This window comes from Rhea pennata, chromosome 2, assembly GCF_028389875.1.
Source record: "Rhea pennata isolate bPtePen1 chromosome 2, bPtePen1.pri, whole genome shotgun sequence".
NCBI classification, from domain to species: domain Eukaryota; kingdom Metazoa; phylum Chordata; class Aves; order Rheiformes; family Rheidae; genus Rhea; species Rhea pennata.
This window is the reverse complement of record NC_084664.1, coordinates 82,645,516-82,657,520: the sequence shown is the minus strand read 5'-3', so window position 1 is coordinate 82,657,520 and position 12,005 is coordinate 82,645,516. Positions and strand designations below refer to the sequence as shown.

Genomic DNA, 12,005 nt, shown 5'->3' with positions numbered 1-12,005 from the left:
TCTTAACAGTTCTAAGCATTCTGTGTACTTTTGAGCTATTCTCACACATCAGCTGCTATATTTATGGAAATTTCTACTATAACCTCAGACTCTCATTTCAAAGTGATAATGATCAAATCACAGGCTATAATTTTAAATGTGAAGTTATGACCATGTTTGGCCTGCGTATGACTTTACACATAATCCTTTGTCAAGTCGTTCTTGACAGATGATAAACGTTTAATTTGACCTGAATCTAGTATGCTTGAACAGTCTCTAACTTTTATGGGTTTGAATGCCACAGCTACCCCTTAGCTTTCCTTTTTATTGACCTCCTGATTTTTTGCAGTCCTCCACTGAATGTAAGCCCAGCTATGTGGGAGCAGAACAGTTAACTCCTGTTGTGCTCGCAGGACCACAAAGTGTTTTACAGTCCGTGGTGGAGAGCTGCTGTTGGGCTGATACATATTGAATCAGGCTTTAGTGCTACCAAGTCTCACAAATCAATGATTGCCTCTGAGGTCTGAGGTTATAGTAGAAATTTCCATAAATATAGCAGCTGATCTGTGAGAATAGCTCAAAAGTACACAGGGTTTCCTTAGGCAGGTGCTCCTTGAAGCAGTTGTTGTTTAGTCTGTGCCTCTGTCTGATGTGACATTTGCCCAAAGTATGTAGAACTAATTGAAGTCTCTCACTGTTATTACTTTTGCATTTCCTTCTCTAGAATCCACTCTGATCACCCCAGCATGTTGAAGTCAGTGATGGTCAGGTGACTGTCCATACATACTTACCACTGCATTTCTCTTCTCCAGGAGGGAATTTTATAGTTGGGGTTTACTTGTTGATGCTATGAGATTGCACTCCTGGTTTTACTTTGAGGTTTCTTTAACATACATTACTACTCCACAGAAGGATAACCTACTTTATCTTTCCTCTATAATTTCTGTTTTGTTACTAAAGTGTCCTTTTGATAAACCTCTTTACACGCAATCTTCTGCTGTGCCTATGAGATCAGTATTCTCTTTTAAGGCTAGATGTCTAAGTTCTCCGGTTTTTCCTTACACTAAATCATTATGGTCCAAATTCTCACCTCAGTTATAGTCTTGAAATCCAAACTAGTTTCAATAGGGTTATTAACATTAATATTTATTCATGAGGTTGTTCACAGAACCTGGATTTTTTCTTCCATGTAAACAGATCATCTCCTGTTAAATTCGTTATGGTCCAACAACTTTGCAGCGTATATTTTCAAACCCTAGTCCCACATTTACTATTTTCAGTTTTCAGCACCCTTACTGAGGTCATATTTCCCATCACATTAGATAGCGATGTTTTTTTGCAAAGAAAAAAAGTCAACATTTTTCAGTTCTGGGTCAAACAATTTTTATTGTAAAACCTTCCAATAAGGGAGTTTAATAACATTCAGAACAGTGTTACATGCACGTAAGACCTGTACATTACAGTAAGACTTCAAGTTCAAAGTTTAGATATTCTTTGTGAAGTTGGAGTTGGATTACTGAAGTTTGCAGTCTTTTTTTTTTTTCCCAGGGATTTTTATCACCATTTTATTTTTATCTTTTGCTGTGGTTAGATAACTTTAAATCATCTTTGTCTCATCCATATGAACTGATGGTTTTGGTAGAAATAGCAGTTTTCATCTATGCTTTTGAAATAGAGCAAATAGTGAAGGGAAAATTGCCTATGAGTTGCTAGACAGGAAAATTATTCTCATTGATTTTTTCTTTTTTTTCTTTTTTTCTTTTTTTCTTTTTTTTTTTTTTTTTTTACTGGAGACAGAGATTTCTTAGAGAAAAAATATGGAATACCTTTATACTTCCAAATGGGAAAAACAGTGGTTGATTGAGCACTTCACTGCTAGACTGATATAGCTAATTCTTCATTTTCTGGGGACCATTAGGAATATTTTTAACTGAGAAAACCACTCAATAGTAACTAAAAACTGTTATACAAGAATCAAATGAACTACGTCTCATCCTTACCATGTGCTATCTAACCAGGTCAATGGGTTTTTTCTTTGTTCATTTTTTTTATTTTTTTTATTATTATTATTTTAGTCTTCTATATTATCTTTTGCTAGTGTAACAAGGGAAATTCATTCTCATAGCTCTTCGATTCTTAGAATAAGCCTACCAAGAATGTTGTAAAATACTGTGGAATGCATACTCTCCACAATCCGAAAATATGGATTAAGAGCTTTAAGATGAGACTTAGTAATATTCATCCTATTTGCAAAAAGATTTTTTTCATTAATACCACTTTCTATTTAAATTCTTAATGATTCTACTGTTGTTATGATTCCTCTTGCCATAATACCGTTCTGTGGCATATTAGTCCAAATTTATAAACGTGCATGTTCCTAAATATTTATAGTTGTGGTGTTTTAAAAATTCGAGATTTCCATCTAGAACAAACAAAACACTGAACAACACTGTTTTCAAAAACTCAAAATATACTGTTGCTGTATGTAAATGTTCTTAATTATTTCAAGTAGTTGATAATTCATATTCCAGATCTATTCAGTACAGTAAATACCATGCTGAGATAGAAAATAGTAGTTGTTATTAATTGTTATTATCATAATCATTGTTACAAGTGGAGAGAATGGAAAAGCCTTACTGTTAAACAATTCAATTTAATAGGAATGTCTGATAAGTTCTATAAATGGAAAAATTTAGGTCAAAGTTATTTCTAGACTCTGAACATGTACTGTAAGCTAATGGTTCCTATTCTTACTTGTTAACATACCAGCTGTTAGTCGCCAGAAAAATAAGAATGAGCCTTAAAACTTGCTTATTATCATTTCGGCTCCATTATAATGCCAGGGGGAAAAGACTACTTTTAAAACCAAACAGGTTAATCCTGAAAGATAATGTGTTCTAAAATAATAATAATCTAAGGGAAACTAATGTCTTTCCAACTGGTTTATTTTATAATTATATATGCTACCTGCATGAGCCTGTTTTGCACTAAGTCATTTTCTGAAAATTATTGCTGGATTTGTAGCATTTTGCAATATAGTATATACAAAATTGTGACAAAGTAATGTATCTTTTTCTGTATGTTTGGTTTTAAAAGAAAGGCTTCTGTGCCCAAAATCTTGTAGCTTTTTACTTCATCAGCTAATCAAATGATCAGTATTGCTTCCCTTTCTCTGCAAATCTTGCTTTTATTATATGCTTTCATAACATATCAGGAGGGAGATTATGGAATACCTATTTAGACTGAAGTCACCGAAAATTAAGAGCCATCCAAATCATGCTTTAGGATATTGATTACAATATTTTAAGAAAATACCTGAACTTTTTAACTATATCTAGGTGCTATGTCAGGCAAATTTCATCAAATAAGGGAGAACCTTCTGATAAACACCTTTTAGTACAGAATGAGAGGAACTTAACTGTGATGGCAAGTGATTCATCCAAAACACATAAAGATAAGTCTCCGAAACACTGATGGTGACCAAACATCTCTTTGTGCAGACTTTGTCTGAGCCTGCACAGCACATCTTTCTTTGGTCCTTTTGTGGCAAACCGATAACCTTGCCTTTCACATCCCTAGTGCAAATGCACTGTTGCCATGCTCCGTGAAGAAGATTCAAGTCCTGATCTAAACACATAGCAGTCCTTCTGAATTGCTGAATAGCAAATAAGCATAGAGCAGTTTTGAAAAACCTGAGTGGTTGTCTTGTGTTTCTATTTGAGCTACTCTCTGATAAATTCTGTAGGAAGTCTGTCCAGGAAATCCATATTAAAATATAATAGTAAGCAATCATAGGCCCTTTATTTATTTTTCCTTCTTTTTTCCCATTTTTTCTCCTAGGTGTAATAAGAACAGCTTTACCAAATATGGACAGAGAAGTTAAAGAACAATATCAAGTTCTTATCCAAGCCAAGGACATGGGAGGACAGCTGGGAGGATTAGCTGGTACTACCACTGTAAACATTACTCTCACAGATGTCAATGACAACCCACCCAGATTCCCTAAGAGTATGTAGCATTCTAAATGCATTAATTTTCAAATAAGCATGATTTAAAGTATTAATGCAAGAAAATCTTTAAATAAGTATTTGGATTTTACAAGGAAGAAATGCATATGATGAAAAAATATATACTTTTTTTTTTTTTTTTTTTTTTTTTTTTAAGAATCCAAAGCTCTATTTACAACTCAGAATTTTGAATTTTCAAAAGGAAATACATCATCATTTTGCAGGGCCAGCCTCAGGCTGAGAGTTCATTTCATTTACACTTTAAAATGATTTGGGAAATAATGGTTTATCACGGGAAAGCGGATATCCTTTTCAAATGGTGGATAGTTCTAACTTGAGACTTCTGGGTGCCAAAGACAGAACTGGCTTGTGCTAAACATTGCTGTTATGATAAGCAGGTGTAAATCTTTTACATGTCTTGGCCAAGCAGATTAAATCTGTCTGAAAAATACTTACAGACTCAAAACTGTGATCCTTCACTGACAATTTATATCACTTTATATCAATTAGTCTAAATGAGGCTTTTCAGAAATATGCTAATTTAAAGAGTCTTGTAGTCTGTGTAGGATTAGCAGAAGGATTGTCATTTACAGCACTCCTTCAAATTTGTTGAAATTCTGCATGTTTCATATATTTGAAATGTAGACACTGATCAAGTATAAACCTTGATACCTATGGCAAAACAATTAGCTGCTAAAAGTTGTTAATGAGGCAAATTTGTATTATGACATTTGTGTTTTGTATGAATTTATAGAAAAGGTATGGCAGCTTTATGCTTCTTTGTATATCTTTCCTTGTATGTGCATTGTAATCCTGCTTTTTGTATTATAAATGGTCCTTAGGCACCAAACCACCTGACAGTTTACAATTTTCTCTCATGTGTAAATTCTTATTCTTCTTTTCTTCAGTATGAAAATATGTTGTATTTCTGCAGGAATGTAAGAATGACCGTGTTAAGACAAAGATCCACCTGGCCTTTTTTTCTCCTTTTATCTCCTACAGTGTTATCTAGAATATATACATAAGGCATATATCCATATAACACATACTCCAGAATATTTCCTCAGTTTCTAACAATTGTTGACTCAGATGGTGTTTTGATTGATATTCAATAACCCTCAATGGATTTTTGTTCCAGCAAGTTGCCTAGTTGCTTTGTAAAATTTCAGAGTCTGTGACATCCTATGTTAGTGAGTTCCAGAGATTAATTATATATGGCACAACAAACAGCTTCCTTTTATTTGTTTTGAATTCATCCTTATGTATCTACATGAATGTTGACTCCTGCAAAGAATTCAGAAAGTTATGTAAAATATTACTTTTATTTAGAAAAGCTGTGTTGAGTTTTCTTCAATATTATCCATGCAAATATTATCTAATATTATTTATATATCCACTAATTCTGCTCTTGCTATTTTGTCTTGTGCATGTCAGGTATATCCATCTTTAGTTCCTCAGAACTCCCCGAAAACCTTTGAAAAAAAATTTTTAATTAATATTATATTAGCACCTCCAAGTCTTCATGTGCCAAGGTGGTTTTATGTAAAACGTTACACGTCATAACAGTTCAGTTATTTCATCCTTCAGGCTCTTGGGCAAATACCATCTAGTCCAATTGATTTGTTATTGTTTTGACTATTCTTTCCACAGCAGCTTCTGTTGCTAATTTAACCTTGTCTCATAGCTCTCCCCCAAAGGAGGAATCCAGGGTAGAAAAATTCTGAAGCTATTCTACACTGAACATGAAGAAAAAAATGTATTCAGCTTTACACCTGTGATTATGTTTTCTCTGAGCACTTCTATAACTTAATGGGTTGGTCTTACACATTCCCTCTCAGACTTTCACCTCTAGCTTATATACCAAATTCATTATTAGCCTTCCTTTCTATGCTTTTACCATTAAGGCAGATTTTATAGTTCTTTCTATTGTCTTCACTCAGACACAACTTAATGTTTTTAAAAGATATAGTCTTGCTTTTAATAGCCATGATGTTTATTCTTAGTGACTTGCTTTTCCATAGGTGTCAAACATTTGCTTTGCACCTCCAGAATGGTGTCCCTAGATGGCATCAATACTATCTGCAGTGATTTAACTCTCTCAGCTATCTCATTCAGATTCTTTATAATAATATTCCTCAATTTTATTTATTTCTATTTTTTAATTTAACTGAATACAACTGTCATGTAATTTGGACTTCTATTGCTCCTGCGCAGATACTGAATCTAAACTTATTATAGTTGCTGTAAAATTTGGGTGAACTAGAGAACTTTTCTTGACTAGCTAGTGTAAACACTGCTCTCTTTGAGTGATTTGACCAAGAGCTTCCTCTAACACGTATCATTATTCCTCCACTTCTTAGGCCTACTTTGCCTTTCATGTATATTTTGCTTTTTTATATTAGACTGTCCCAATGACTTTGCTCTTTTCATCAGATTTCTAACATGCCTATTATGTTGATAGCCTTGTTTAACATTGGGCATTAAAGCGGACCATGCAAGTTCCCTTTTCTAAACTTCTGGTATTGTATTGTTGCTTTCTTTCTTCTCATTACTGAATCTTATTTATATTTTTTCTGTTTGATCTCCCTATTCTGCATTTCCTTCTTGACTACCATTGTCTTTTGTAAAATTCTTTAGTGAAAAACGCAGAATTATGGTGACTGCATCGTTTACTTGGAACTGTGTGCTGTTGTATTTTTTGAAGTGTGCACTTTTCTGCACCTGCAAATTTTCCTGAATTCTTCAGCTAGAATCACAATGATGATTCAATCTAATCACATGGGAAATTTTCTAAGCTTTCTGAAGCTGGGTTTTCTTATGCCTAAAAGGAATTTTGCAGCTTTTGTACAGATATCCTTTCTTCAGCAAGTGTCCCTAATTACCAGTAATTTGAATCTCTGCTCCTTAAACCTCTTTCTGAACAAGGCATTAAAACTTTGCCCCTACATTTTGTACATAGAGTTGCACGTAGTGAGACAATTTTGGACTGTGCTACTCTGATTGTCTTAATCTGCAGTTTCTTACCTAAAAGCATAAATTCTACCTTCAAGACCTCGGTCCAGTCTTATTTTATTCTATCAGAACTCACATGGTTCTTTCCTGTGTTTTCTAGCAGCCTGTCAAAATGCTTGTGAGGTTCTCCACCTCTGCTCCACAAGGAATCATCACGGAGGGTCTCTTTGAAGTAACGTTCCCACTATCCTTATGCTCGATGTTCAAAGCACCCCCCATTGCAATCTGCCTGCTCCTCTCAGCTGGAATCCCTGCTGCTAGGAGGTTATCACAGGCACAAGAAGAAATCTTAAAACCTCCTGAAATTGAAAAATGCAGTACATTGGCAAGCTCTTTGGTGCCAGTGCTCTTCCCTGTGTCTGATTTTCAGTTGTACATTTGACTTCCTTTGTTCTTAAGGGCTTTAGTAATTTTCTATTTCATTGCATGCCTTCATCTACCAGGCTGTTACAGAAAATATGCTAGTCCCACATATGTCAGAAAAAATTCTTGACACAGAGAAATCATGGGATATATTTTCCTCTTTGAAGAAGATAGCCTTGAGATCTCATTTCACGTATGACTTTTTTTTAAGACTTTTTTGTCCAATCATTGCTATGAGGGAGCAAAAAATCCAAGAGACCAAGCTTGTCCTCTGCTTTGCACAGGAGGAGTGTTGAAAACCTTTTTCTTCTATTATATCAAATGTTACAGAAGCCAAATTATAGCAGTGGATCTCAACAAAACGGAAGGGAATAATATCTGTGGTGCATATTGATATTGGAAGAAATAAACATTTAGCATGGCTTACAGGGTAAAATGTCAGTTTGGATATGCCAGTTTATTGCAACGTACTTAATCAAGGCAGACAGTTAACTGAAATATTCCCTTTTCTTTGGAACATATTACAAAGCACATAGTTAGATTGTGGTAAGCTAAGAACTTCTGATTAATCAGGATGGTGATAGCAAAAATCTTGATGAATGGGGAATTACTCAGCCAGTCCCAAATGACTAAGTGGTGTGTGAGACCACTTAAAGAGACTACATAAAGTCATCTTGGTAATTACAGATACTGGCAAAAATAATTAATAAGAAAAAAATAAAATTGAGTATGAATTTTATTTCTAATACTGTAATTTTATTTCGTTTGGGTCTGCTTTTTGTAAACAGTGCCATGAATCAGAATTACTGCTTGTTAGGAATTGGAATTGATCATTTGTTTGACCACCATAGCTAAAAGGATATTTATATATAATTTTAGTTTATGTGAAAAACAAACCTTTAAAGTCAGATCCAGGTAGGTCCCAAGTTCAGACCTGGCAAGACCTAGAGAGTCCTTCCTGTTCTTAGTTGGGTTGAGGCCACCAGCATCATACCAGTGGCCAACAAAGCCAGCAAGTGCAGACTTAAAAAAGGGAATAAAATTCCATTAGTAGTAACCAGTGCTGGGTAGATGTTTATGTGTTACATAGTCAGGACTACAGTTTCGCAAAGCGCTTATGCCAGAGATACTATGCTCCAGATTATTTTATAGAATAAAAAGATACCCATTATAACAGAATAAAGTTTAAACTTATTTTCTGAACTCAGTTAAGATGAAAAAAAATAAATTCACAGCAGAAGTAGGAGAGTATATATTATTAATACTTAGAAGAAACTACAATGATAAATAATGCATTACAAGCTCTCCAAAAAAATTCTAGTATGGAATACCTTCATCTCATCGAGGGTCCTTTAAGGAGACAGGCAGTTCTGAGTGGGATATCAGATTACAGTGATGAAAAGCCATCAACTATCCTGCTGAACACAGAATTTTTTATTTAGCACCTCTGCTTTTCAGCATATTCATTGGGGAACTCCTACCTCGTACATTTCTCAGTAATGAGGAAATGCCTTTGTAACAACGGGGAAGCCTCTAAATATCACATATTTCTGATTGAGTTGTTTGACCTGCAGGTATCTCTTGGCCCACATTTCAGAAAACTGTGACACTTCAGAAAACTGATATTTTTATAATCACTAGAATGAAGAATGGATTTCAATGACTTTTTATTAGTAGAAATGTATTTCCATAAGGATTATATATGTCTGTCTTGCGTGACCCATTAAGATACTGCTTTTCTGAACTGCTATGTAAATTACTGGTTCAAAACTGAAGATGAACTTGTTTGTAAACATTAAAATAACTGTTTCATAGCAAAATTTGATTCTTAAAGAAAAAAAGGCAAGAAGTAAAAGTACCTTTTTATAATGGTAGCAATGTTTAAGCAATTAAATGAAAATTTGGCATAACAAAACATTGCTTTTGAACAGAGAAGACCATATAAAAGCTGTTTACCTGTTGGCATGCCACCTTGGTTCAGAAGGGACCCAATGGCCTTTCTTTCTTAGCTACTTGTGTACATGATAACTGGTTAAGTAAAAAGACAGTTCAGCAAATCCTTCCTGGAAGCTAATGGACTAACTCTTAATGCATCAAGTGTTAGACAGTTCTGAGCTAGCCGCAAGGACAGTTGTGGCTTGTTTCCAACTCTTAAAATATACTTCAGGAAAGGATGGATGGATTAGATTTACTTCAGCATTTAAATGACAAAAGCGGTATAATTAGTTGGTATAAATAATATATTATAGAATCAAACCAATTAAGTGAAGTGGTTGGTTCATATTTTGTAAGGTTATTGTGCTTCAGTTTTCCTGCCTCTTTCTTTTGTTCACTGATGACAGAGTGACTGTGAAAAAAATATAGAGAATTACAATCTTACATGCAGAGCAATAAAGGCACATAGGAATGGTCTTAGTCAAAGGGATACTATGATTTTTTTTATTTTAAGAAGCATAAATATATTTTTACAGGATAAAGCCTTGATACAGAAAAATTGTCATTAAATTTTAAAGTGTATATAGTTTTTATTTTTATATTAGCAAAGAAAAGACCATTCTCAAGTGTTTTATGAAGTCAGATTGGTTGGTTTTATTTTTAAGGTGATGACATTCCCCTTATTTATTTATTTATTTATTGAACAGAACTATTTGGCTAAAGATGTATTTTATAGTATAATTTCCAGCTTACTAGAGGATTCATTATTGTAGGGTAATGATTGAAAAATATTTTTAATGTGAGTAAAATGAAATAAGGATTAAATCCAACAGCTTAAATTTATCTGCCAGTATTAATTTTATCTGTCACTAGCTTTAACATAACAGCTCTCCGATGATCAGAAAACATCCTCTCAGGGCTGTTTGATGACCACATTTTAAAATGTTTGGAAGGCTCTGGAGCTATGAATAGCCATCACAAGGGCAAAGTTTTGCTATCATTAGTCTTTCCAGAAGTTTCCCAGTGAAATCCATCAAGATTTCTTGCATAGAAAAAGGATGGCTAACAAAAATGCTAAATGCTTAGAAATAGAAAAGGAACTATTCATCTTTCTGGTAACGATATCTTAAATAATGCAAGGTTGAAGGACTGGTCCTAAGACCTGCACTTCATCTGCCTGTTAGTGTATTAGAAACTTGGCAGCTGATTGTACCGGGATTTCAAGAGTAGATGGTGCGATGTATTTAGTAGAATTTATTAACTGGAGAGAGCAAGGCAGAGGAAACAACTGTCTTAAAGTGGAAAGCAAAAGGAACAGTAAGCAAATATAGAACAGGAAACAAAACTGATAATTTAGAAACTGGAAAAAATATTGTTCATCAATGCAATTTTAGTAATTTCACTTCTAGAAAAAAAAAATCCTTATAAAAGAATGCTAAACTGTTTTCTTTCAGTTATATAGTTATTGCATGCTATTTGAGTGATACATTGTCTAGATGATAATTTTTGCAATTTTGAAATTAGTAAGAGAGGTTGCAAATCATTACCCTGTAGATAACATCAATTTTCAGCAGCTATTTATTGGTTTGAACTATATTGTAAAGGTCTTAGTTTCAAATATTAAAATTGTAGAACTACAACTATTTTGAAAGAAAAAAAAAATGCTGATCACAGAATAAACTGCCTATACATACATGGACTATGGACTGAAAACTCTCATCATTATTATATATTTATATAATACTTATATGTTCTTATATAAATACTTACAAAATGCTTATATATTCAATTATCTGTAGCAAGCCTGGTATACCACAGAGATTGTACACACACTATTTAGCAAAGTTGTGTAAAAAAGTGTATATAAAAAGCATATATAAACGAAAGTCACAGAATCACAGCATGGTTGAGGTTCGAAAGGACCTCTGGAGATCATCTAGTCCAACCTCCCTGCTCAAGCAGGGTCACCTAGAGCATGTTAGACAGGGTTGCATCCAGGCGGGCCTTGAAGATCTCCAGAGAAGGAGACTCCACAACCTCTCTGGGCAACCTACTCCAGTGCTCTGTCACTCTCACAGGGAAGAAATCCCCCCTCACGGTCAAGCAGAACTTCCTGGGCTTCAGTTTGCACCTGTTGCCTTTTGTCCTGTCACCTGGCACCACTGAAAAGAGTTTGTCCCCGTCCCCTTGACACCCTCCCTTCAGGTACTTGTACACATTGATAAGATCCCCCCTCAGTCTTCTCTTCCCCAGGCTGAAGAGGCCCAGCTCTCACAGCCGTTCCTCATAGGGCAGATGCTCCAGCCCTCTGATCATCTTTGTAACCCTATGCTGGACTCTCTCCAGCAGCTCCATGTCTCTCTTATACTGGGGAGCCCAGAACTGGACACTGTACTTGAGATGAGGCCTCCCCAGGGCTGAGTAGAGGGGCAGCATCACCTCCCTCCACCTGCTGGCAACAGTCTGCCTAATGCAGCCCAGGAGACCATTGGCCTTGGCCACAAGGGCACATTGTTGGCTCATGGGCAACCTGTCACCCACCAGCACTCCCAGGTCCTTCTCTGCAGAGCTGCTCTCCAGAAGGTCAGTCCCCAGCTTGTACTGGTGCCTAGGGTTATTTCTCCCTAGGTGCAGGACTCCGCACTTGCCCTTGTTGAATCTCATGAGGTTCCTCTCTGCCCAGCTCTCCAGCCTGTCCATGTCAGTTTT

At 35.2% G+C, this 12,005-nt stretch overlaps 1 protein-coding gene across 2 annotated transcripts in view; it reads left to right on the top strand.

Annotated features, from left to right (window-relative positions):
* The window catches only part of CDH12 (cadherin 12), a 157,868-nt gene that overhangs the window by 84,602 nt on the left and 61,261 nt on the right, over nucleotides 1–12,005 (top strand). For both annotated transcript variants that reach the window (XM_062568001.1, XM_062568000.1), the window contains one exon: nucleotides 3,820–3,987. In XM_062568001.1, the coding sequence (XP_062423985.1) occupies nucleotides 3,820–3,987 (168 nt within the window). The remainder of the gene's footprint in view (nucleotides 1–3,819; nucleotides 3,988–12,005) is intronic.